Source organism: Herpailurus yagouaroundi, unplaced genomic scaffold (genome assembly GCF_014898765.1).
Source record: "Herpailurus yagouaroundi ecotype Mexico unplaced genomic scaffold, PumYag 159, whole genome shotgun sequence".
NCBI classification, from domain to species: domain Eukaryota; kingdom Metazoa; phylum Chordata; class Mammalia; order Carnivora; family Felidae; genus Herpailurus; species Herpailurus yagouaroundi.
The window spans coordinates 6,380,972-6,408,070 of record NW_024412400.1 but is presented as its reverse complement, the minus strand read 5'-3'; the positions used below and the strand labels follow the sequence as shown (position 1 = coordinate 6,408,070).

Below are 27,099 nucleotides of genomic sequence, written 5' to 3'. Positions count from 1 at the left end.
TAGTGCTGCTATAAACACGGGGGTGCATGTGTCCCTTCGAAACAGCACACCTGTATCCCGTGGACAAATGCCTAGTAGTGCAATTGCTGGGTCATAGGGAGTTCTACTTTTAGCTTTTTGAGGAACCTCCATCCTGTTTTCCAGAGCGGCTGCACCAGCTTGCATTCCCATACACAGCACATCTTAATTCCGACTATCGCCACATCTGGCTAGGGCCTATTGTGTGAGACAGCATGGATCTAGTCTGTTAAGATATATAATGTCAAACTCTGAGTAATATCAGCCATTGATTAGATAAGCAAACTAGATAGGTTTATCTAGGACTGACTGACAAAGTCTTGTCCACCTAAAGAAAATCTAAGTCATGTAAGGGTGCACGAGGCCTTGCCCACAGCCACGTCTGAGGTTACCAGCTCCATGGCGCCAGCGCTGCCTGTCCGTTTTCTGTCCTGACCCATTTCCTCTTCCGGTTTTCTGAGGCACTGGCTGAATACTTCCAGCAAAGTAATTTGAGGTGAGGTGTTTAAATGTGGCTAACGTGTTGGTCATCACAACCCACAGACAGGCCTCCCCCAGAAAGAGCAGGGGAGGCCTTTAAAAATCCTGTCGGGGCACCTGGGTGGCTCAGTTGGTTGCCTGTCTCTCGGTCTCCGCTCAGGTCATAGGCTTACAGTTCGTGAGTTTGCGCCCCATGTCGGGCTCCGAGGCGGGGAGCCTGCTCGGGATTCTGTCTCTTCCTCCCTCTACCCCTCCCCATATCACGCACATCGTCTCTCTTTCTCTCTCTCTCTCAAAATAAATAAACATTAAGAAAAAATAAAAATAGGGGCGCCTGGGTGGCTCAGTTGGTTAAGCGTCTGACTTCGGCTCAGGTCATGATCTCACGGTTCCTGAGTTCGAGCCCTGCATTGGGCTCTGGGCTGCCAGCTCAGACCCTGGAGCCTGCTTCGGATTCTGTGTCTCCCTCTGCCCCTCCCCCCTCGTGCTCTGTCTCTCTGTCTCTCAAAAATAAAGAAACATTGGAAATATATAAATAAATAAAATAAATAGTAAAAAATACAAAAAATAAAACATCCTGTCATCTTAACTTGTGAGACCCCTTTCTCTGGGACCTGCAAATGCTACTCGGGAGGCAATCTTGGGAAATTTGGCAAAGAACAGGGGGACCAGAAAATGACACTGAAAGGAGGTGTGGGCACCAGCTTCTTGCTGTGCCCAAGCTTGGGAACACACACCTGGAGCAGGGTGTTTGGACCAGGCTCTGTGCACTGCGCTCCAACCCTCTCTGGGAGACCTGGCCTCCCTGCCTTTGCTCTGTGAGGTTGGACATTCGTTTCTGTCCTTCTCTCCGAAGCTCCCGGGAATTAGCTCCTCCCCGCAAGCTGGTGATCTTCCTTTTTTTCTTTTTTTAAAACTTTTTTTAACATTTGTTTATTTTGAGAGAAAAAGAATGTGTGTGCATGCAGGAGAGACGCAGAGAGAGGGAGACCTAGAACCCCAGGCAGGCTCTGTGCTAACAGCACAGAGCCCGATGCAGGATTTGAACCTATGAACCGTGAGATCGTGACCTGAGCCGAAACGGAGTCCGACCTCTCGTAGACTGAGTCACCCAGCCGTCCCTAGCTGATGATCTTCCAATTAAGGGGGCAGAGAAAAGAAGAGCCAGGCCCTGCCCTCCCAGGGAGAAAGCATGTGCGGCCCATGGCCTGACCCAAAGGTTTCTGAGTCTGGCTAACGGATGAGGAGCTCTGGACCTTCTCCAGTCTAGAGAAGCTCTCCCACTGGCTGGGAAGGGCAGACTCACCCTCAGGGTAGTTGGGAGTGTAAGCTGGATGTGGGGGCTTATCCTCAGGGAGGCGGAGGTCAGAGGTCAGCCAGGCTGGAGTCATCAGGGAAGGAATACCCAAGGATGTGGTTTGGGTAGTCCCCGGGACCGTGCTTATCTGTGAGTGTCAGAGGGAAAACTGAGCGAGAAAGCGCCGTGCAAATGGGGAAAGGAGTCATTATTCCCCGACACGTGAATACCTCCTTTCAGGCAGAGCTGAAATCTATCTCAGCCTGCCCCAGCTAGCAGACGCCTGGGCTAGAGGACGCGGGTGGCATGGGCGCACGGTCCTGGCCTTACCCACTCCCAGCCCTCTTAGACACAGCCCCTCGAGCCCCCCGTCCAGAGAGCTCCTCACTCTCCCCAAGGGCTAGCTAAGGACATGAAGGACACTGAGAAGCCTGTCTGACCCAGCTTCCTCTGGGCCTGGGGCTCTGGGCTCTCCAGACACAGCCAATTGTGACCAAGCCACCTCAAGTCCAACCACGGCACATTTATTGCCATGAATCACACCCTAGCTCACCCAGGAGGGACCATTTTCGGGGCTCGAGGGCTGGCCTTGGAGCAGGACTGCCCTGCCCCCCGAGCTGGACTGGGCCCCTGGAGTTCGTGGCCCGGACTCCACGGCCCCATACCCAGCCACTTGGCTCCGGTCGAGATCATCCGGGGGCCTGGACCTCAGTCATTCCGTGGGTCTGTGTCTCCTGCTCTGCCCGGCACAGGTGTGTGGGAGAGAACGTCGCAGTCCAGTTTCAGCATCGTGGAATCGAGAACCGTGTTCCTCACCACGTCCCCAGTCCCACCTTCGGGTGCCACTTCCTTGGCGAGCAGTTCCTCAGCCATGTTCCTGAAGAAGCCATTGAAGAACAAGTCACGAGTTGCATTTTTAGGGGCTAAGAAAAGCAGTAGTAACTAGAGGCAGCAGTGGCCACGCCTGGCTCTGCCATCCCGAGAGGTGGGGCTTTCCCACACCTGCAAGTCCCCGGCCAACCTTTGTCATGCGCCCTCAGGGACCCTCACCTCCAGGACCAGGCCTGTTCCATCTCCCAACCCTGCCCAGACCCTTCACACTCCTGCATCTTTGGGGCTCATCTCTAGCATTTACTGAGCACCTGCCACGGGCCAGACTCTGCACCAAGTGCTTTATGTGGACTTTGTCTTACCAAGAGCCCTATGAGAGAGAAAGGCTAGGCCTCATGTCTTTCTTTACCTCTCTGTGCCTCAGTTTCCTCCTCTGTAAAATGGGGCACAGTGAGAGGACCTATCTTGCATGCGGCTGTTGTTAGGACAAAGTATGAAAAGGCACGTGTGGAATAGGACTTGACACATGGTAAACGTTCAATAAAGGTTAGCTGTTTTTATTACTCTGGTATCATTCCATTTTGCAAATGAAAAAGCTGAGTCTCAGAGGTATTAGGTAACTCCCCTGGGCACATGCTAGGATGTGGCAGCAGAGACAGAAATCCAGGCCCTCTGGCTCCAGAGGCTGTTTCTTAGCTCCTCTCGCTGCTTTGCATTTCCCCCTCTCTACAAGGGGACAAACTCCTATTCATCCTTCAAAGCCCTACTCAAATGTCCCTTCTTCTGTGACGCCTGCCTCAACTCCCCAAGCTGAAGGTCCTCCCTCCTGGGCCGTCTATAGGTCCTGTGCATCCCTCCCTCAGAGCCCATTAAGTGAAGACTTTCTCCCCATAAAATATTGCTTGAGGCTGGGGACGTCTTACCTCTGACAATGCCTAGCACAGATGGTGCCAATAAGAGTTTGAGGAGGGAGGGAGACGGGGAAGAGGGCAGAGGATGGCCAGAGACAGCCACCCTGTGATATGAGCACAGGGCACACTGGAGGACATCAGCCAGCCTCTGTCCCTCACTGGTGCTCAGGTCCCCTCAGGTCCAGGGAGAGAGCGATGGGCCATATCGGCCCAAACCCCAGGAGACATGGTCCTCCTAGTCATGAGACCAGAAGAGACCAGAGGCCAGAAGTGCCCCTGGAGCAATCAGGAAGGAGCCCAAACGGGACCCTGGGCTGCTGCAGCCTTGAAGTCAGAGTCACGAATCAAGACTGGGTCCTCTTTGAGAACCTGAGAGTTCAGACCGGAAATCAGAGGTACTCAGAGAGCTGGTGGCCAGCCAGTCCCTCTGCCATGGGAGGGAGGGAGCCCAGCCAGTCCCTCTGCCATGGGAGGGAGGGAGCCCAGGGCATCTCCATGGACAGCACCCAGTCCGGACAGGCAGCCAGAGGGGGAAGGGAAGACCTGGCCCGGGGTTGGTCAGGAGAGCCAAGAGGGTGGGAGCTGGCAGAGGCCAGGCTGCACGGAGGGGGTCGCGGCAGCATCCGGGAGAGCTGGGCAGACTTCTGTAGACACAGAGTGGCCCTTGTGTCACAGGCCCATCTGGCAAACAGGCAGGGATAGACGGTGCCAAAGGCCAGAGCCCACGGGCCACACACACCTACCTTGTCTGTAGGGGGTAGTGCTCCAGGATATCAGGGAGAGGCTGGTCTTGCGTTTCTGGCAACAGGGAGCAGAAGAACAAGGCCAGGATGGCTGAGACGCAGCAGAGGAGGATGGGGAGGAGGGTGAGTCTCTGGCTGACGATCATCAGGGACGAGATGGCTCCAGCTGCCCAGGCCAGGGACACCAGCCCCAGACCTGTCGCCCTGGAAGGGGAGGTGAGAGCTCGTCTGGGAGGCCTCCTGGGCCCAGAGGCTGGCTGGAGGTGGGGCGGAAACAGCAGCTCCCCAAAACCTCACACTCTCCAGTCTCCAACCCATCCCGACTCCCCGGACACCCTTGCACAGCATTGGGCTCCCCCGATTCAGGGCAAGCAGTAATTTCTTCCGGGCCTACTTCTTGGAGCAGGAGACCCACCCGGCAGCGTGCAGGCCCGTGGGGAGAAGCCAGGGTGGTGGCGTTGGGTGGGGGGGCAGGACGCTGCCACCCTCACCATGGCTCCACGCTGCGGGGTGGAGCCTCAGGGCAGGGCTGTCACGTCTCAGCCCCGCTGTGCAAGGCGGAGACTGCAGTCAGACTGCCCGCTGCTGCCATTCGCTGTCTGGCCTCCACCTGATGCTGTGGTCTGAGATTGGGCTAATGATGGAGTCTGGGGGATTTTCTGGAGGGTCAACGGGGTGACCCAGGGAAACCACTCATCATCACGTGCCTGTCACCGGGTGCACGGCCGTTCTCACGGAGGTCTCAGTCTCCATCCCGCGTGCCCTCGCCATGCCCCCCAGGGGCCCTGCCCGCCAGGCCACCTACCTGAGGACCGTGGGCAGGAGCTCGGCGGTGTAGATGAAGAACACGGTGACCGAGGCCGCCAGGCTGAACTCTCCAAGCGCGACCATCAAGACCATTATGGATTTCAGCTCTATGGCCAGACAACGGGGCCACCTGAGTCTGGGGCCGTCTGCCCCTGGGGACGAGGGTTGGGGGCCGCCCATCTGCTCTCCCTCCATCCCTCTTCAAGGCATCTGAACAGTCCTCCCCCACCACCTGGTGGTCAGCTGGTCAGCAGACTCAGGCCGGGCCAGGCCAATATATCCGCAGTGAGATTGCTCCTCCCCTCTGCCTCTCAGTCCCCACACCTCTGCCTCCCGGCTCACTCCCTTCTTCCGCATCCTCACCTGAGGCCACTTCCCCTACTACTCGACCTGCTCAGGGCCCTCCCGCCTCCCTGGCCATCCTCTGCAAGGTAGACCAAGCAGGGAGGGGTGCACAGGGGCCAGGAAGGGTTCGGGCCCTGGAGCCCCAACTCTTAAGACATTCCAGGATTCCCGACTCTGGGCAGCCAGATGTGCGCATTGAGGAAGGAAGAGAAGATCCCAGAAAGGCCATTCCTCAGCCTTGGGGAGGTCCGGGGGCAGGAGGGAGCTGGAAGCTTCCAGCTCTCCCTCTACCAGCTTCTGCTGGGCCCTGCCCGCACCCCGCTCCCCACTCTGGCCCCAGCTTTGCTTGGCTTTGGGATGAAACCAGAGATATGGTTCATCTATTGGGGATTCCTAGTTTCCCTCACACATGTGAGAGTCTTAAACGTTTCTGTTTGACTCAGTGTAGGCCCACTTTTTACAAAAACCACCAAGCCATAGGAATTTAAGAATGCCTTGGTTTCCCCATTTTGTTTTAGCCAGTCAACGCTGCCAGCATCCGAAAGAGGAAGGGTCTCAGGCAAGATGTGCACAACGCTAACCCCCAGAGAGCAGGAGGGCTCCCCCTGGAGGCAGATCTTGGACAAGCTCCCCCACCCTGACCCCTGCAGCTGAGGGGGCTCTTGCGGTTAGCAATTCTGATGGAGTGAACCCTGACATCTTAACACCCACATCCCAGCCCTGCCACTCTCCAGCCCTGTGACCTGGGGCATATTCATCGTCTAAGGGCTCTCTGAATTTTTTTTTGGAATAATTTATTGTCAAACTGGCTTCCATACAACACCCAACGCTCATCCCAACAGGTGCCCTCCTCAATGCCCATCACCCACTTTCCCCTCCCCCCACCCCCCGTCCACCCTCAGTTTGTTCCCAGTATTTAAGAGTCTCTTGTGGTTTCCCTCCTTCCCTCTCTGTAACTTTTTCCCCCCTTCCCCTCCCCCACGATCTTCTAAGTTTCCCAGGACCCACATATGTGCGAAAACATATGGTCTCTCTTTCTCTGCCTGACTTATTTCACTTAGCATAACACTCTCCAGTTCCATCCACGTTGCTACAAATGGCTGGATTTCATTCCTTCTCATTGCCAAGTAGTATTCCATTGTATATATAAACCACAACTTCTTTACCCATTCATCAGTTGGTGGACATTTAGGCTCTTTCCATCATTTGGCTATTGTTGAAAATGCTGCTATAAACATTGGGGTACAAGTGCCCCCGTGCCTCAGCACTCCTATATCCCTTAGGTAAATTCCTAGCAGTGCTGTTGCTGGGTCATAGGGTAGATCTATTTTTAATTTTTTGAGGAGCCTCCACACTGTTTTCCAGAGGCTCTTTGAAATTTTGAAAATACTGCCACCCCTGCCCCCGGCCTCCATTTCCTTGTCTGGTTCTGAGCTGAAGGGTACTGAGCCTTCCTGGGAAGGAGAGGCCTCCATGCAAGAATGTTCCGGAGAGTTTAGCCCACTGTTACATGCCGTTTTCAGTGGGCAGGTCATTTTTTGCCTGGTGGAGTTACAGATAAAAGGCGTTTCCCCATCAGAAGCTGCAGATGAGAGGCAGGGCCGGGGGTACCAGTTGAAGGCCTGTTTGTGTGCCTCCGTTCATATGCAACCATCAGATCTGACCGGAAGAAGGCCACCTACTCTCCCACACAAGGATGGCTCCTGGGACAGCACTCCCTCCTCTCCCAGGTTTCTGAGAGCTTCCAGCACCCGGTCTCGGAGTTCTCCTTCGGGGAGGGCAGTGCTCCAGTGACTGGCACCAGCTCAGGAGGGTAGGTGAGCTGTGGGAGCAGGAGGCTGGCTCCCCGGGGTGTCTTGTTGGCCGGGCAGGGCAGGAGGAAAGGGTCTGAGGAAGCAGGAAGGCTGGGGGCTGCCGAGGGGAGGGTGAGCCGTACCTGGGGGGAGGATAAGGATAAGCAGGCACATCAGGGTGCCTTGGAAGAGGCTCACAACCAGGCTCCACTTCCTCCCGATCTGCTCGAGGAGAAAGAGGGAGCACAGCCGCGCGGGCACCTCCATGATGCCAGGAATCACTTGTCTGAAGTGGATGTTCATGGCAAAATCCTTCAACTTGAAGCACAGCGTAAAATAGCTGTAACTGACAGTAAACCTGAAATAAAGCCAGGAGAGAGACATTCAGAGAGAGAGAGGGGGATACAGACAGGCCAGGAATAAAGACAGAGGCAGAGGAGCGCCCGGGTGGCTCGGTCGGTTAAGAGTCTGACGTGATCGCGGCTCGGGTCACCATCTCACAGTTCGTGAGACCAAGCCCCGCGTAGGGCTCTGTGCTGACAGCGTGGAGCCTGCTTGGGATTCTCTACCCCCGCCCCCTCCCTGCCCCTCCCCTGCTTGAGAGCTCTCTGTCTCACAAATAGGTCAGTGAACTTAACAAAGACAGAGGCAGAGTCGAGCCGGGCGGCGGGACGGGCTGGGAGAGAGAAACAGAGCACAGAGCTCTGGACCCGTAGGCCAGCTTCCCGCCTGCAGCCCGCTTATGCCCCCTTCCCTCTCCAGAGCCCCCGACACGCCCTGCTTGCAGTCCCTGCCAGCCGGTCCCAACTACTCACCACACACAGCCCATCACCAGGGTCACCCTTCGGAGGTGCCTATTGTTATAGAAGTCCAGGACGGACGCCTTAGTCACCTTCTTTCTGGGCAGCTGGAGCTACAGGACAAGCAGGACCACCAGGGGCAAGGCTGAGACCCCGGCTTGCTCCCCACCCCCACAGGACCTCAAGGCCCTCCTGCCCCCCACCCCCGTCCCCCACAGTCCCAGCTTGGCCTCCGGCCTTCCACTGGCAGGGCTCGATTTCGCTGTCTCCATTCTCCTCAAACAGTGGACTGGGGACACCCTGTGGGCAGAGGTCCCACCTGAAAGGATGAGGAAGGAAAAGGCCCTTCCTGCAGCCCCTGTCCTGGCCCCACTCCGGGCCCGAGGCCTCTTACCTTGTCCAGCAGACTTAGGGGAATGGTCTTCTTGTTCACGCCAGCCGCGTAGCACAGCATCTGCTTCGCTTCCTCCAGCTTCCCGTTCATCAACAGCCACCGTGGGGACTCCGGCAGGATCCTGCACGTACCACCCGCTCTTACCCATCCTTGCGAGATGCCCCCGAGACCTCCAACATGAGGCGACGTGGGTGTCGGAGGACTTGAAAGAGACCATCAACCTCGGGCGCCCCTGCCCCTTTCTGGAAGTCAGCCCTTCCCCTGCCCCGGCCACACACGGCCCCCCTACTGCCCAGTGTCACCCCAGACACAGGCTGCCTCTGCCCTCCAGCGTCTTCCCCCTCGCCTACCTCTACAAACTCCCTACCTTCCGATCTCAGGAGTCAGCCCCGCCTGCCCAGGCACACTGAGGGCACTGTCCCCCACGCCCACAGCCTCTGTTAGAGCCCCGCTCTCCTGGGTGGCATTTCCCTGCTCCCTCTCTGTCTCCTAACAGCTTGCAGAATATGGAGGGCAGGACCCCAGGGCCCAGCCCCTGCTTGAGTGAGTAGAGGTCCTCCCTGTCCCACCTCCTCCCTCGCCACATTGCCCACTGCCTTTGACCTCTGCATAACTCTGGTCCCTCAGTTCTTCCCGATCCTCCCGGGCTGTCAGAATCTCCACGGACGAACATTTATTAGGTGCCCTGGATTGTGCCTGATGCCCTTACATATATATATATATATCATCCGGTTTAATCCCTGCCCAGCCCTGGACCTAGTTTGATTATCCCGTTTTTATTCCCAGCCTCGAGGGGTAAGGACTCGCCCAAGGTCACAGAGGCAGAGTTAGTACGGACGTCAGTGCCCTGATTGGGCATTCTTTACAAACTGTGCCATCACTCCCTGCAGATTCTCACGTCACCCTCCTCTCGAGGCCCTAGCCTGAATTCCACGGCCAGCAGTGTATACATGTGCCCATGACACTGGAGGCAGCTGCATTCTTATTAAATTTTTTTAATGTCTATTCATTTCTGAGAGAGAGAGAGAGAGAGAGAGAGAGAGAGAGAGCACAAGCGGGAGAGGAGCAGAGACAGAGAGAGGGAGAGGGAGACACAGAACCCGAAGCGGGCTCCAGGCTCTGAGCTGTCAGCACAGAGCCCGACGCGGGGCCCGAACCCACGCGAGATCACGCGAGATCACACGAGATCATGACCTGAGCCGAAGTCGGACGCTTAACCGACGGAGCCACCCAGGCGCCCCAAGGCAGCTGCATTCTTTCTGCCTGCCCCTGCTCCTGCCCTCCCCTGGGGCCAGCCGGCAGTGCCCCTGACATCCTTGTCCACGATAAGGCTGAGGAACTCTCCTAAAGAAAGTCACCCAACTGGGACTTCTTCAGAAAGATGGGAGATTGACCACATGCCCACTCTAAACAACAGGCATGAGAAAGGATAGCAAGAGAGAGAGTGGGAGAGAAGACCGGTGGAAGAAAGACGTACGAGATACACATAGCTCAGAGGCTGAGGGGCTGGAAACGTCCGGTCCCTGGGGGTAAGACTCTCTTCCTGTCCCCAGGCTGCTGTCATCCCTTCAAACCTGGCGAAGGAGCCTGCTTTTGCGGAAGGGAGTCAGTCTGCCCTCCCACTCCTTGCCTGGAGCTTACTGATCCAGAAAAGCGGGAGCTGCCCTGTCCTCCGGACAGTCATTTCCAGGAGAGCTAATTCGTGTCCCCTCAAGTCGGAGGGCCTACACGAAACCAGAGATGGGGGAGCTCCCCCTCAGGAAGGAAGTCGGTGGGAGCCATCCACGATGGCAGGGCGGGGGCTGGGGGTGGTGAGAGTCTTTTTGACGAAGTGGACCGTGCTGTCTTGAAGTCACCCCACGTGCTAGGGTGAGGGGACCCCTGCAGAGAGAGCCCGGGGAGTGACCTGCCAGGGACAGGGTGCGGAGAGATCACAAAGACAGTGCCTAGAGCATGAGAAGACACGCGTGAGCCCCTGAGGCACCTGCATTTGAACATCTGCCCTACAGAGGACAATGACCATGAATACAGCCCCTGTTGTGCACTTATCTCTTTCCTCGCACGGCCCCTCTCCTGCCTAGGATCTAGCAGATCACCGAGCAGGTAGACGGAGGAGAAAGGGCAAAGGTCAGAATACTAGCCTGAGCCGGCTAGCCACCGGGGAGAAGCTGCGAACGAGATCAAGTTTTAAACTGGCCTGGACTGGATTTTTTTCATGCCCGAAAGTGCGTCTGAATGATCAAAATGAGACTTTTTTCTTAGAACTAAGACTGACCGCAAAGAGATGGAACCTGCCCAAGATGACGTCACGAGTCAGCGAAGGAACAGCTGACAGGGCGGGTCTGAAGAAAAATGGACCCCATTCAATGAGCCATCTGTTCACAGAATGTAGAACTAGGGAGGCAGCTACCAGAAGAAAGAGCTGAGAGTCCAGCGTCATGGCATCTGGGGAAGGAACTGGGGGGCTGAGGGGAGCTGACTTACTCTTCCCCACAGACCTTTTGGTTGTCACGTAGTCGTTAACCACACGCATCCATCGCAGTAGTGACATTTCGAAGAAATGTTTCAAGGTCAAGCCGTGAAGCACCATTTCCTAGTTACATGACAGAGTCACGCCATCTGGCATCAGCTGGGTCCCCACGGACACTTGGGCATCCCGGTGACTGCCAAAGACGGTCTCCAGCACCTGCCGAATTTGGAAGGTCTCCAAGCCACCTACCCGGCCTCACTCTTAACTGGTAACTGCTGGTACCCATCCATGTTGGGTATGGCGCAGTGGGTAAAACGCAGAGGCTCCGGGGCCACACAGGCGGAGTCAAATCCCAAACCGCCACTTGGTAGCTATGTGGCCTAGGGCAAGTTACTTCCATTCTCTGAAGCCTCTGTCCTCCCCTCCCTGCCCCCCACCCCCCACCCCCCACGTCTTCAGCGCCCAAGAGACTCACACCCATCTTTCAGGGTCGTAAAGATTAAATGTGATGATTCCAAGGTGAGACCTGATCCTTCCTTCACAGTGAACTGCCTGGCCCTTAACCAGGTGATTTCAGTCTCTTCCCCTTCTAGCTGCCTTCTCTTCCCTCCCTCCCCAATCACTTGTCCCTTCCTAGCTTCAGTCCCTCTGGTTCCTGTCTGTGATGCCCCACAAGTCAGAACATCACATGCCCTCCCTGACTCTGTCTTTGCTGTCCAACCACATTATCACTTTGCCCCTGCCCACCGCAGCCCAGCGCTGTGGAAGAGTCGCCTCGTGGAAGGCTCCATTTTTCGGCCTCTCTTCAGTCCCTCAACCCCCTGCCACTTCACTGAGGCTACCTCCAGGCCACCAAGGCCAGTAGACTCTTCCCCAGCATCACCTTTCTTGCCTTCAACCTTGACCATGCTCTTGTCCTGAGCTCCTGCCTCTCAACACTTTGCCTTCTGATTTCTCTGCTTCTCTGACATCTCTTTGAGGGTCTCCTCTGATGGGGGTTAAGGCTAGGGTTCCAGACGCTCGGCCCTGGGCTCTTTCTCATTATTACATCTACATCCCATCCACTTTCTTCAAGGGAAAATCCCACCCACTCCACCCCTTCAAGGACCCCCCCGAAACCCTCAACTTCCAGCCCGTCAGACCCGTCACTGCGCGTGCCCCGTTTGCTCACCAGATATAGAAGATGAGGGGGAACACGGGTGCGCCACCCACCAGAAACAGCAGCCGCCAGTGGGGAAGGCTGTTGGCAAGCCCTGTCAGGAACATGACTCCCACAGAGAAAAAGCAGTGCTCCAGGATGATGGCATGGGACCGGTGCTCAGCCACTAGCCACTCAGTGGCTGTGCGGAGGCCAAGAGGACAAAATCATGGTCGGCTCAGTGTCCCCAGGGCTACCCCTGTACCCAGACTTCTGAGATGCCCCAGCCCTGCTCTGGACAGTTCAGCCTGGGTGAACGTTCTTCTGCCCTAGGTGGACGTACTAGATAGCCTCCGGTCCTTTCTCAGCCTGACTGCTCCCTCTGAACACATCCTGCCTGACCCCATGTGTCTCTCTCAGAGATGGCCCATTTCTGGGTACAAGTCCTCACACGTGGTCTGACACAGAGTGAGGCGAGGAATCTGTGTCCTTGTGTTTGTTTTTAGTGCCTCGGGGCTTTGGCCACCCCGGCCTCGGGCCCTGGGGAGAATCTAGCTCCTTCTGATCCGCTCCAATGAGAGGAGGTCTCTGGCCGGGGACCCCTGAGCTCACTGGGCCACAGCAGCTGTAAGCTCGATGAGCATATGGGCACTTAGGGCTTTCGCATTCCACAGGCCAGGGATGAAATCCCAGCTCCTTCCTGTAACTGTTGTGTGGCCCTGAGCAAGTTGGTTGGTTACCTTCCTGAGGCTCAAGTATCCTTCTCAGTTAAAGGGATAATAGATGAGCGCCTACTGAACAGGGTGCTCTCATGACACGCTGAGACAGTATGTAACGGGGTTAGCAGCTCGCCTGGTCCTTCCGAAGGGCTCAATAAATGTAAGCCACGTAGGGGGGATGCGAGAGAGGTAAGGGGGGTAATGCGTGCGGTACGAGGGGCCTAGGGTGGAGGATGAGTCTGGAAGGGCGGTCTGCGGACATTGGCCCGCATCGCCACAGGCAGCTGGGAAGAACCTCTTCCCTCCGCGGCCTGCCTGGATTGGGCCTCAACTCTGCTGGTCCTGCAGGGTCCCTAAGTACCCGCCAGCCCCGCCCCACCCCACGATCGCCCCGCCCCACGATCGCCCCGCCCTAGGGCCGGCCCCGCCCCTCCAGGCCCCGCCCTCTGCTCCCCACCCGCCCCGCCCCTCACAACACCTGCACGGCCGGCGCTCACCTAAAGACACGCTGCTGATGGTGTAGCCCACCAAGGCCTGGGACACGCCGAAGCGGAAGAACAGGTACTGGTGAAAGGTGTTGACGAAGGCTGTCCCGAAGCCGAAGATGATCAGCCCCAGCAGCGACATCAGGATGGTGGGGTAGCGGCCCAGCCTGCGGGCGGTCGAAGGGAGGCTGCGCCTAGCCTAGCGCGAGGGCCTCCCTGGCTCGCCCAGCACGACACCCAGGGCCAGGCCTTGAGTGCCCCTACCCTCTCCTTCCCCAGCTTGAGCCTCTAGCTCTGAATGCACTCACTTGTCACTCATGAGTCCGAAGATGAGGGACCCGGTCAGGACGCCCGCGGTGAACATGGTCTGCATGCTCTCCGAGTTCTGCTCCTTGCCACACACCAAGTCAAACTGGGGGGTTTATACAGGATTGGCTACAGGTCTCCACCCAGGGCCAGCCTTCTGGGTCTAGAGACTACACCCCCTCTACCCCGCCCCCAACCCCCAGGTGGGCCTTTAGGCAGAAGAGGCCTGGGTCAGGGACAGGCAACCGGGCCTGCAGCAGCGTGCCTCAGGTGTCACGTCTGCATTCTACCCGGCACCTGGCAGACTCTGGGAGTGAGGCCTGGAGAGAGGGGACCAGAGGCCCAGGCCAAAATGGGGAAGAGGCCGAGAGGGAACTGAGCAAAGACGGGAATCACTGAAGACCCTTTCCCAAGTACAGATATCAGGCCTCAGTCTAGAGATTCCAGTTGGGCAGGTCTGTGCGGTGAAGGGCCCCGCTTGCAGCTCGGGCTGAGAAACCCTGTAGGAGGCGCCCGATGAAAGCTGCTTCTTCCCCGGGGTTCTCTATCTTGTGTGAGTTCAGGGGGCAGGGCCTCGACTACAGAAGCAGCTCCCTGGACAGATGGCAAGGCCTGCCGCCTGACATTTGCCTCTGCACCCAAATCCGCTCCCGCTTCCCGGAGAAGACAGCTGAAGCCAGGGCTGGACAACAGGACCCTAAGGTTCTGCCCTCGCTCTGCCTCTGCGGGGTGACCTCGGGCCAGTCACTTCCCCTCCCCGGGCCTCAGTTTCCCCACCTGCTCAATGAGGGTGAGGGCACATCTCTGGGCCTGTGGGTAGCTATAGACAACTCAGGAGAAGGCACACCTCATTGACCAGTGATCGCTTCTTGGTGTCAGGGTAGATCCACCCATCTTGGCACGACTCTGTGTGGTTGAGGCCAAACTGGATGATAGAATCCAGGTCCCAGGCTACGGGCAAGTACATGAGGCACGTCTGGAAACTTCCATTGGGTTCTCGGGGCAGGGTCAGGTTCATCTGCTCAGCCTCTGTGAGGTTGGGGCCCACTGCTAGGATCCAGCTGGTATTACAATAAGGCTTCTGGGCTGTGAGCACGAAGACGTCGGCAGAGATAAAGAAGGCCAACAGGATGTTGGGGATGAAGGTGAGGACCACCAGTCTCCGCTGGAATGTGCCGAACTCCCCCACCGCATCCAGGACGTGGGCAAACTTGTCATCCTGGTTGGCTTCTGTGGCCCTCAGTCTGCGTAACAGCATCTCCAGAGACCAGGCATTGGAGTGTTCTTGTGCCTCGCGCTGGTGCAAGTTCTTGGAAGGGTGGTGGGATCTGTGTTTTACCTTGCAGTTGCTTTCTCCTGACATCTGTTCCAAGAAAGGACGCCACTCAGGGACTGCTGCTACCACTTCCCAGACACGAGAGACTGGAATGAGAGCCACTGGTCAGAAATGGGCCTCTCTGTCTTGCAATAGTTTGGATTCGGCCTTGATGTTCTCTGTAGCTCCCTCCTTGGCTTATGAAGTTTCTCAGTCAACATCATTTGTCTCCCATGAGCCCCACCCACCCCTGATTTTCAGTACGCTGAGGGTTTTTTAAACATTTGAGAAAGTGTCACTTCTCTTGTCATGAGTAAGTTCTGAGAAGCTTTGGTCTCCCACAGCTTTCCCAGAACTGAAACTTTGTTGACACACACAGGGAGGTGCTGACAGTCTTGCAAAAGTACGAGAGGTCTCCAGGGACAATTCCTTCAAAAACAAACAAACAACACCCCCTCCCCGCACCCCCCCCCCCCCCCCATATCTGGACCAAGAGTTGCCAGGAAACTGAGGCCAAGGTAGGTGGCTGGAAGCCTTGATCACAGAGATAGGGAGCCAAGCCTGGGCACCAGCAACATAGAGCCAAACTGGAAAGGCAGGTAAGGGAAGGCAGTGCGGGGCAGGGGCGGGGGGGTGGGTAGCAATTCTGACTGTAAGGAGATTTATTACCTTGGAACAGCAGCGAGGTGGGAAACGATGCTTAAAACTGTGTTGAGCTGAAATCCTCAGTGGAGCTGAAAGAGCTCCTGGGTTGGGCACCAGCAGAAGCAGAAAGAAGCCTTCTCTGTTAAGCCTGCACAGATTACAATCAAGCAAAGAGTTCAAAAAGAAAGATTACGAAAGTCGTGAGAAGACAATCCATTCTGAAACAACAGCTCCTGGCTGCAGGTGTCGGAACGCTCAGTTACACAGTATAGAGCCACTGTCATACACAGTTGTCAAAGCAATGGAAGTCGTAATTACAGGGTGGACCCACGACAAGAATTGACAAAAAGCAGACATTTTCGGAGGGCAGCCGCTGAGCTTCTAAATGAAACAGAAACACTAAACGGAAGACTGCTGAGTCAGATTTGATGCAAAGAATTAGGGAACTGGAACATATAGCCAAAATGTGAAACAGAGGCCCAAAGACTCAAGAGATACAAGGTGTCCCATGCATGGAGACATAGAGAAGCAAAATCTCAAGAGAGAAAAGCAATGTTATTTTCTAAAACTTGGAAAACACGAATCCATAGTCTCAGGAAATAGTACGTCCCAAGCAGGATCAATAAAAAAGAAACCCACGGCTATGCACATTGCAATGAAGCTATAGAAGGCATCAGTGACAAAGGTCTTCGAAAACGTCTAGAGAGAAGACATATCACTGACGAACGACCGGCGGTGGTCGCCTTCTGTTAAACAAAAGTGGATAATCAAGAAGGAAACCAGAAGAGAGTGAAAGTCTTTAGGAAAAAAGAAAATAATAGCCAAGCTAGAATTGCTGACTCATCAAAATTATCTGTCAAGAATGGGGCAAAATAAAGACAGGTATAGCTGGTCAAAAATTGAGGGAGCATTCATGTAAAAGACCTGATTTAATGGAGTTTCTAAAAAGTAAGGAGGAGGAAAACTATTTCAGGAGAATAGCCTCAGAAACAATGAGCAATCAAAAAAGTTGTAAACATGTAAGCCAATCCAAATATTGATTGTATTAAATAATAAAGATCCTGTCCATTTGTGGAATTAAAAAAAAAAAAACATGACAACACGATGGACAACAACAAAATATGTCAGGAAGGGGACAATCAGAGCCAAAATATCCCTTTCTATTGTTTGGGATGTAGGACAGAGAAACCAAAAATTCAAATTTACATATGCATGATAAACTTTAAAGGACAACCACTCCAATGATATACCCAGAGAACAGTAGTGGGAAAAGGTGGATGAAAGGGGAAAACAAATACAAACCGTCAATCCAAAAGAAGTTAAGGAAAGAGGAAAAAAAAAACCAAAAAACAAAAGGGTGGCAATCACTGACTGGAAAAATGAGACACAGTACATTGATTATCACTAGTTTAAAAAGAGATGGTTGGATTGAGCCTTTTAAAAGTCAAATTCATACGCTGTTTTTCCAGAGGGTGACCAGTATTTTCCAATTCTCCCAGAACACACCCAGTTCACGTCTGTTGTGCTGGTATAATGACTCATAGTGTCCCCTTAACCCCTCATAAAAGTTTTGATTTGTATGACAATTTGGTCACCCTGAGAGAAGGCACGAGTAAAGCATAAGCATGAAAGGTTGAGGGTAAGAGGATGGAAAAAGTTACATTAGGCAAACATTCATTTAAAAAAAGCTGATTTAGGGGCGCCTGGGTGGCGCAGTCAGTTAAGCGTCCGACTTCAGCCAGGTCACGATCTCGCGGTCCGTGAGTTCGAGCCCCGCGTCGGGCTCTGGGCTGATGGCTCAGAGCCTGGAGCCTGTTTCCGATTCTGTGTCTCCCTCTCTCTCTGCCCCTACCCCCTTCATGCTCTGTCTCTCTCTGTCTCAAAAATAAATAAACGTTAAAAAAAATTTTTAAAAAAATAAATAAATAAAGCTGAAGATAAGAATTGTACAAAAATGTATTCTAGTTAGGGCATTTGTTTGTCACAGGGATATGAATTTGCAGTTCTGAAACTATCTATATACTGGAATTCAGCAAATAAGCAACTATATTATAGATAAGAAGAGCTAGCTTTCTCTTAGAGAAAAGAGTTACAACCAAGGACAAAGGAAGACTAGAATGAAGACCGATGGTGTTGGACTACACTCAGAGGCACCAGTATGAACCCATGACTTCAGATACATATTGATACATAAGAGATACGTTGGATATATATTTTGTAGCCTTGCCCATTGAGATGGCCTAGAGCAGTAACACCCTAGTAGCAATGATCACACTTAGTTCTTAGGTCTTGGTTTCCAAGTAAAAGAATGAAGGTTCTTTGGAGAAGTGGTTGGTTCCAGGGCTGGAGCAGGGAAAGTGCAAGATGAGGGGGTATGCACTGTGCTACCAGAAAGTAAGGAAGTACCCCCGAAATGACAGGAGCACATCAAAAGGGCACAGAAGCCAACCAGAAGAAGTCCCCAGTAGCCAAACCTAGGACAATGTTAGCAAAAAATAAATGACTGTAATAGATTATAACCCATAGACTAAATATACCTGAGTCCGTGGTGATACAATAGTTGAATTAACAGGAGAAAAGGGACAGTTCTTTCTTACTGTAGGATTTTACACTAATAATATCGAAGGAATGATGGAAATAGAAAATCGCCACCATTGTAATTGTTGCAAGCAAGAAGCATTGAGGGCTGTATAAAATTACAGGATAGGGGAGCCTGGGTGGCGCAGTCGGTTGGGCGTCCGACTTCAACCAGGTCACGATCTCACGGTCCGTGAGTTCGAGCCCCGCGTCGGGCTCTGGGCTGATGGCTCAGAGCCTGGAGCCTGTTTCCGATTCTGTGTCTCCCTCTCTCTCTGCCCCTTGCCCGTTCATGCTCTGTCTCTCTCTGTCCCAAAAATAAAATAAAAACGTTGAAAAAAAAAATTAAAAAAAAATAAAATAAAATAAAATTACAGGATAAAAATAGGAGAAATAGGTATGTGCAGAGTTTCAAAGTATCTCCCCACCTGACACTTACCAACTACAAAGGGAAAATAATGACTTTATAATGAAGAAACTTGGTGGACACCACTTCAAACAAGTGATCGAAGTTAAAATCCCAGTAACAGGGCACGTTGACATCAGGTACCCCCTGATATCATGCACTAAGAAGGGTACATCAACACTTCTTGCCCAAAATGCATAGCGCTAAATACAGTCATGAGGAAACACCAAACAAATTTAGGGACATTCTACAAAATAGCTAGTTACTACTTTCCAAAAGTGTCAAAGCATGAAAGATGAAGCCCTAATTTTTTTCCAGGTCGGAGAAGACTAGAAAGACAAATCAGTGCAGTGTGGGATCAGCCCAACTCTAAGGGAAGGAGCCAGGAGCAGTCCAGTCACTTTCTGCCTTCCAGCCTGGAGGTTAGGGGGTGATGGATGCCAATGGCTCTATCCATTATGGCCTTCACAAGGCCTAGAATGAAGCCACCAACTTTTACTGGGTCAGGGTCCTTATCGGCTTTGGGCTCTTAATGTGGGTCAAGAGGAATAAAAGGAAATTATGAGAATATTCAGTGGGCCGCCTACAGCAGAAACTTGGTCAGAGCCCGACTTTTATGACACGATAAGCCAAATTCGTTTAAGATAGCAACTGGAAATGTATTCCATTTCCAGGCAGTCTGACTATCAGCAGCTACAAAACCAAGCTAACACTATGCAGCTCTCATTGGAATGATATCTCAGAAAAGGAGCAACATAAGCGATTATCATTAAACAACGTCGTAGGAAACTCCGGATTCTACTAAACCATGAATAGCATTTTTTAAAAACTTTTGTCTTGATAAAATCATTTACTTGTGACTTTTCAATTTTTTTTGTGTTTTGTTTTGTTTTCTAAAATTTCATCTTTGAGGGTGCCTGGGTGGCTCTGTCGGCCACATATCCGACTTCGGCTCAGGTCACGATCTCACAGTTCATGAGGTCAAGCCCTGTGTCAGGCTCTGTGCTGACAGCTCAGAGCCTGGACCCTGCTTCAGATTCTGTCTCCCTCTCTCTCTGCCCCTCCCCCACTCACACTCTGTCCCTCTCTCAAAAATAAATAAACGTTAAAAAAAATAAATAAAATTGCATCTTTGGGGCGCCTGGCTGGCCGAGTAGGTAGAGCATGTGACTCTTGATCTTGAGGTTGTGAGTTCAAGCCCCACCTTGGGCATAGAGCTTATTTTTAAAAAGTAATAAAAATAAATAAATAAAATTGTATCTCCAACTCATTTTTTGCACAAATTTTAAAAATGGTTTCAAAAAGCCTCAACACAAAGAGTCTGCACATACCTAGGAACATAGAATATAACCAGGGATGGGGATTTTACCTTTGACTTCTTCAGGATACAATCAATCAGGAATAAAAACACAGCTCTGGAGGAGAGTATCTGTAGGGCATGCCACTTTGACTTGAACATTTTTGCAGAATTAAAAAAACAAGCATCATCAGCATAACTGCCTCTTTGTTTATATTCTGTGATAAAGGTACCATGGATAATGGATTAATCTGTGTTCTTACCTGTTATTACCACTCTTTAATTGAATTAACTATCTCTGCTTCTTTAGAACCTGCACAGTAGACTATCTTTTCTTTCCTTTTTTTTTTAAAATTTTTTTAAAATTTATTTTTGAGAGAGAGAGAGAGAGAAAGAGTGTGTGTGTGTGTGTGTGTGTGTGAGCTATGGAGGGGCAGAGGTGGGGGAGGGGGCAGGGGATCCAAAATGGGCTCTGCACTGACAGCAGAGAGCCCGATGCAGGGCTTGAACACATGAACCATGAGATCATGACCTGAGCTGAAGTCGGACACATAATAGACTGAGCCGCCCAGGTGCCCCTAGACTATCTTTTCTACATCGTGAAGTATCCATCTGCTAATTGTGGAAGCTTTCTGTGGCTGGACTTTTCCTTCCTTAATTGTGTTCCCAAGAGTTTTCTTTCTTTCTTTCTTTCTTTCTTTCTTTCTTTCTTTCTTTCTTTCTTTCTTTCTTTCTTCTTTCTTTCTCCCTCTTCCATGGGAAGGGTCTTCCTTAAGCCATACTGGGGGGCCATGCTGCTGAATCAGTGGGCACTTCTGTATTGATGTTGGCAATGTTTTTTTGTCATATGACTATCAATGTTTACTGTAACTATCTGATTACTTATGCTTTATTTAGTATAATAAGCTTCCCTGAAGATTCTCATATCCTGTACCATTTTGTACTGTATATTAAACTCTTTTAACCTCATTTTAAAAAGTATTTATTAAAATAAAAGCTGGTTGTAGACAGTGGCAAGGAAGTTTGTCCAGGTGACTGTTCAAGAATAAGTTTTTAAACCAAAGTTATTCTTTATTTAAAGAGTTAAGAGTTAATGTTTCAAGCATTATTGCCTTTTCCTTTTATAATTGTAAGGTAAAGAATATAAATTTTAAATGAAAAGTTTGGGCCAAATAAAATAATTCAGGGAGATTGTATTTACTTTTTTCTTTTTTATAAGAGAGAGAGTGCAAGTCAGGGAGGGGCAGAGAGCGAAAGTCTTAAGCAGGCTACACGCTTGGTGTGGAGCCCAAGGTGGGCCTTGATCCCATGACGCTGGGCTGGTGACCTGAGTCGAAATGAAGAGTTGATGTTCAACTGACTGAGCCACCCAGGTGCCACTGCATTTACTTTTAAAATTTAAGTATATCACTCAAAAATATGTCTGTGGTACAAGGTGGAATGTTGACCAAATGAAATAATTCTTTATTAACTCACAAATGAGTTTGATGTATCACCTATGCATAAAACGAGAAACTAACCAAAGGACTGAAATAGTTATAGTTATAGTCTGGGGGAAGCAGAGCATCCAGGTGACAATCTTAAACTTTGCTCTGTTCTTAGGGGAACTACTGTGTACTTCCAGGAGCAGAGAATATAATCAGAAACAGGAATGGTTTACTTATTGTCACTGATGTGTGGCACACAAGCTACACTATGCTGAATGATAAACCTGACCACTTAAAAATGAAAATCTTAAGACTCTTAAATACAGAGAACAAACCGAGGGTCAATGGAGCGTGGGGTGGGGAGGAGGGGGAAAGTGGGTGATGGGCATTGAGGAGGGCACTTGCTGGGATGAGCACTGGGTGTTGTATGGAAGCGATGAACCATGGGAATCTACCCCCAAAACCAACAGTACACTTCACACACTGTATGTTAGCCAATATGACAATAAATTATATTTTAAAAATAAAAATAAAAAGCATTCTTTTCACCCGGAAACTGTATCAAAAGCTCCTGATATGTGTTCAAACCAGGGACTAGTACAATCCTTCATCCCTCGCAACCTTTTCTATCAGAACTGTCTTACTGTAAGTAACTCAAATGTGTCCAGTTAAACTTTAATGTATGACAAAGTTTTATGTATAGTCATTGCTTATTAATAATTTCTAACTAAGAAATGTCTAATCCAAAAGCGCTAACCCAATACATAGAAGGTACTCCGAAAAAAAAAAAGAAAGGAAAGAAAATCTTAAAAAAGAAAAACAAAACAAAACAAAACAAAAAACCAAGCCACAACTGACAGAATGTACTTGAAAACACATATTGCTGGGGAAATAATTAGAATCAAAATCTATAAAGTACCTTACAAATCAATAATAAAAAGTCAAGAGAAAAATGGGCAAAAGACATGAATAGGCATTTCAAGAACAGATTAATTCCGGTGGCCCACAAACGTATGAAGAAATGTTTAATCTCTTTAATAATGAGGGAAATGCAATTCAGGGCCATAATGAGATATTTACACTAGTTTGAAACTAGTGTAAGACTTAGGAAATCTGACAATACCAAGTGTTGGAGAGGGTCATCATTTCTGGCAGGATTATTCATTGTTCCGCTTTGAAAAACAATCTGGGATTGTCTTATACAGTTGAGTCTTTGCATACTTGATGACCCAGCAATTCTGCTTCCAGGTGTATACTCTGGGGAAACATTTTTATGTATGATCCAGGAAATAAATACCGAAATGTTCATGACAACATCAGATAGAAAAAATAAAAGAGCATAAATGCCCATCAACAGAAGAATGGGTAAATGGAAGCATATTTATACAATGGAATACAATACAGCAGTGAAAATGAATAAGCTTTAGCTATATCCATTAAGACTTGACCATTTCTGGCTTCAAAGATGGAAGGGGATTAGGAGCCAAGCAATGCGGACAGCCTGGAAAAGCTGGAAAAGTTGAGAAAACGAATCCTCCCCTAGAGCCTCCAGAAAGGAATGGGGCCCTACTGACAGCTTGATTTTAGCCCAGTACGACCCATTTTGGACTTCTGACCTCCAGAACTATAAGGTAACAAGTTTGTGTTAAGCCACTAAGTCTGTGATAACTTGTTATAGCAGCTCTCCGGAACTAATACAGTGTGTTTGTGTGTCAGGTTGGAGGGAGTGGAGGTGGAGAGAGGCTTCCCAGAGAGAATTTTGCTCTCCTCACAGAGACTGGGCTTTCAGGCATGGAGCCAGCTGTACTGGCCTTCCCCCATGGGGTCCCCTTCAGTGTCCCCCTCACGGGGCTCTGCCAGTCTGCAGGGCTCTGGAGCACCTGCTCCCTCAACTGATCCCACAGTTCCCTTGCCAGATGGACAGGCCCCAGGCAATTGGTTCTCAATATACAAAAGAGGAAACCGAGACCCAGAAAAAGGAGGTAAAACCAGGAGCAGCACTGCATCTGAGGGCAGGAAATGACCAGATGCCACACCTGGGAACTCACACTTCCTGTGAGGGCAGCCTGTTCCTTCCACAGACTCGTCACAGCTGAACAGGCCCCTGCAGGCTCCTGTCCGCATCTGTGCTGAGAACGCAGCCCCACAATTGCCAGGTGTCATCATAATTGCCACCTTCCACCCCCCCCCACCCCCCCCCCCCCCGTCCCTCCTCCCCGGAGACAGGACCACAGTCAAAGCCAGGACCCACCTGACCACAATCCAGGCCTGGCCAGACCCTTGGCAGCAGAATCCTTGGGTTCCATTGGCGGCCGGGGACGAGTGTCACAATGGGCCAGGTGGTCCGGGGGAGGGGGGGAGGAATGGTGGGGAGCAGTATTCGACCCCAGGGCACAGCTACCGCAGACCCCAGAGACAGAATGGGGCAAGGTGGGTGGAAAACCTCCGCGTGCAGCAGCCCTAGGCCTCAGCGGTCGACTGTTTTGCCCCCCCCCCCCCCCCCAGCACCTGCCGTCTCCAGAAACCCCACCGAGGGGAATTCTCCCACCCTTTCAGACACCACTTGCCCCTCCCCTGTCCCCATGCCTAAGGCGGGGGGTGGGAAGGAGAGTCCGAGGAGCTGCTCCCAGACCTGAGAACAGAGGTGTAAACAGAGCGGAGGCCTGGTCCTCAGTGGCTTCATTTGAGATTGGGGGTGGGGGAGGGGTGGAGAGAAGTTTAGGGAGCTGCCATAGGATGGTTTCTGCTTTCTCTGAAAGGAGGGAAGCCGTATGTTGGAAAGGAGGTAGGAGGGAAGGGAGCGATACGGAGCGGAGCGTGGAAACGGCCACTGGTGAAGACTGGAAAATAAGCTGATGAGAAAAAGCTGGCAGGGAAAAGCCGGGCGCTGTTAAACCTGAGGCTGGTGGCCAGGAATTCACAGAATAGGCCTGCTGGGCGTGTGACTTCGGCAGTGACGGCAGCCCAGGGCTCAGGGAGAGAGAAGGCCAACAGTCGGGCTCGTTAGCTGCTATGGTGTTGCTAGCTAGCTGGTCGCAACCAGAGTGGAAGGGGGAAAAGAAGGCTTTTGGCAACAGGGAGGAGTGGTGTCTCTCCATAGACGTGAAAGTGGTGGCTTCCTTCCTCTAGTCCTAGAAGAGAGGACAGAGGCGGAGAGAAAGTACCAAAGTCAGCAGACCAGGGGGCCCAATGAGGCTAAGGAGGGTGTTATGGGATTGGATGTTTGTGTCCCCCAAATGTATATGTTGAAGCCAGCCCTCGGTGTGATGGTATTTGGAGAAGGGGCTTCTGGAGGTGATTTAGTTTAGATTAGCTCATGAGAGTGGGGCCCTTGTAATGAGACTAGTGGCATTAAAGAAGGAGGAGAGGGGCACCTGGGTGGCTCAGGTCATGGTCCCAGGGTTCGTGAGTTCCAGCCCTGTATCTGGCTGGCTAGCCATCTTGTGCCCCTGGCCCCTCCCCTCCTCTCCCTCCGCCTCCCCTCTCCCTTTCCCCTCCCCACCCTGCTCTTGTGTGCTTGTGCTCTCTCAAAAATAAATACTAAAAAAAATGTTTTTTACATTTATTTACTTTGGGAGACAGAGAGAGAGAAAGAGTGAGCAGGGGAGGGGCAGAGACAGAGGGAGACACAGAATCTGAAGCAGGCTCCAGGCTTTGAGCTGTCAGCATAGAGCCTGATGTGGGGCTCGAACTCATAAACCAGGAGATCATGTCCTGAGCTGAAGTCAGACACTCAACTGACTGAGCCACCCAGGCACCCCTCAAAAATAGATATTAAAAAAAAAAGTAGGAGGAGAGAGAGAGAGACTGTTCCTTCCCACTCCATGTTCTTGCCCCGAGGAAAGGCCATGTGAAAGCACGGCAAGGAGGTGGCCGGCTGTCTGCAGGCCAGGAAGAGCCCTCACCAGAACCCGACTCTGCTCACGCCCAGCCTCAGAAAGTGTGAGAAAACAAGTTTGTGTTTTTAAGCCACCAGCCTGCGGCACCTCGTTGCAGCCTGGGCAGTCCAAGGCAGACAGGAAGGAAGAATGGAGCAAACCAGCCGGAAGGATGGGGCTGCGGTCAGAGAAGGGGGTGTCTGAATTAGAGGCGCCTTCATTTACTGACTTCTACGCTAGGAATTGTTGAGATTTTGGTGGTGGGCGTGTAGTTTTGCAGGATGACAGCAGGAGCCTGGGTGGAAGGGACGGTGGTGAAGCAGGTGGTTTTCGGTGAGTGAGGGAAAGCGAGGTTGAGAGCACAGGGGGCGCGGGCCAATGGGGCACCGATCAGCTGTTCGCCTCTTCCTCCCTCCAGTTCCACCGTTATCACCCCATTTAATCATCAGGTCAGGTGAGGCAGTAATGTTTGCCATGGATTTCGTTGTCGTAACGACGCCCTGCCTTGTTTCTCTGCTCCTGCTTTTGCCCTGTTCCAACCCAGGCTTCCAGATACAGCGTGAGTTTTATCATACCGATCTTGCGGGGCCACCCCCCTTGCTTGGAGAGAAAAGGACAACCAGTATCTTTCATTGTTCTCAGAACAAAGTTCAAAATTAAACACGTGGCCCGATCTCTGCTGTCAGCACGGAGCCCACTTTGGATCCTCTGTCTCCCTCTCTCTGCCCCTTCCTGGCTCATTCTCTGTCTCTCAAAAACAAATAAAATATTAAAAAAAAATGTGGCCCGAGTGCAGCTTCTCAAACTTCCAGAACTCGTTCCGTCTTCACCCCAAAGTGCTTCTGCACCCCCCTGGCTGCCTGTGCCTCCTCTGGCCTGCACTTCCTTCTCTCCATGGATGACCATCCTTAGGGGGCCTTCCACACCCTGCATGCTGGGTCAGCTGCCCGGTTTAACCCCACGGGGACCTCCAGATTCATCCAGATTCATCCAGAGCATTCCCCTGAGGCGCTGGGGAGCGGTTTCATGGCTGCAGATGAATTGTGCACCTGTGGGTCCAGCATGCTCCCGAAGGCAGAGCAGTAGGTGAGCGGGTCAGTGAGTGAGGCGAGCCCGGGGTGCGTGAGTCAGGCCCAGGCTCCAGGACTCATCCCTGAGACCTAGGGGTGTGGGGGAGGGGGGAGGGGAAGGGGGGTGGGGAAGGGGTTGGCACTCCTTTTCTATCTCCTTGGACTTGGGGGCCCACTGCCAGAGACCTTTGTCTTTCACACCCAAGATTAGAATCCTTGAGGATTCAACCATCCACTTGAAAATGGGGAGCCTAAGTACCAGGCTCCCATCACCAAGGCCTGAGAGCTGAGCCCTGTGCCCCAGCTGACCGTCAAGGCTGCACTGCTAGGGTGTCTCCCCAGTCTGGGCTTTTCTCTGATCAACACAGTCTATGGAGAACCACCACGGTCCAGCCTGTGCTGGAAACTTCCCGGTATCATCAATCCCCCTTTCTGTCAAGCTTCTCAGGGTAGAGTCAAGACCAGGTCCTCTGAGGTCCTAGGGACTCAGCAGCTGAGCTCCTGTCAGCAACTGCTAAAAGACATTTCCCTTTTTTTTCTTAATTTTTATTTAATTTATTTTTTAAATTTACATCCAGGTTAGTTAGCATATAGCGCAACAATGATTTCAGGGATAGATTCCTTAATGCCCCTGACCCATTTAGCCCATCCCCACAACCCCCCACAACCCCTCTAGTAACCCTCTGTTTGTTCTCCATATTTAAGAGTCTCTTATGTTTTGTCCCCCTCCTTGTTTTTATATTATTTTTGCTTCCCTTCGCTTGTGTTCATCTGTTTTGTATCTTAAAGTTCTCATATGAGTGAAGTCATACGATATTTGTCTTTCTCTGATTGGCTAATTTCACTTAGCATAATACCCTCCAGTTCCATCCACATAGTTGCAAATGGCAAGATTTCATTCTTTTTGATTGCTGAGTAATACTCCATTGTGTGTGTGTATATATATA

At 51.8% G+C, this 27,099-nt stretch overlaps 1 protein-coding gene and 1 pseudogene across 5 annotated transcripts; one reads left to right on the top strand and one right to left on the bottom strand.

Annotated features, from left to right (window-relative positions):
- Window positions 1-76: 76 nt before the first annotated feature.
- Window positions 77-16,228, bottom strand: SLC22A14 (solute carrier family 22 member 14). Of its 5 annotated transcripts, XR_005791930.1 has the most exons (13): window positions 15,522-16,227; window positions 14,385-14,900; window positions 13,540-13,643; window positions 13,244-13,398; window positions 12,061-12,229; window positions 8,420-8,540; window positions 8,041-8,138; window positions 7,369-7,583; window positions 5,086-5,194; window positions 4,281-4,484; window positions 2,461-2,672; window positions 1,805-1,943; window positions 77-244 (listed from the first exon to the last, which is right to left on the bottom strand). XR_005791930.1 is itself a non-coding variant. In XM_040479806.1 (12 exons), exons 2-11 carry the CDS (start codon window positions 14,898-14,900, stop codon window positions 2,504-2,506), a joined length of 1,860 nt encoding a protein of 619 aa, XP_040335740.1. In that variant the 5' UTR covers window positions 15,522-16,227; the 3' UTR covers window positions 1,632-1,943; window positions 2,461-2,503. The 5 variants fall into 5 exon arrangements, 3 of the variants coding, with proteins under 3 accessions (XP_040335740.1, XP_040335739.1, XP_040335741.1); XM_040479806.1 differs by lacking the exon at window positions 77-244 and having other exon boundaries at window positions 1,632-1,943; XM_040479805.1 differs by lacking the exons at window positions 77-244; window positions 1,805-1,943 and having other exon boundaries at window positions 2,299-2,672.
- Window positions 16,229-17,861: 1,633 nt separating this feature from the next.
- Window positions 17,862-19,270, top strand: LOC121033950 (small integral membrane protein 19-like; annotated as a pseudogene).
- Window positions 19,271-27,099: the final 7,829 nt, after the last annotated feature.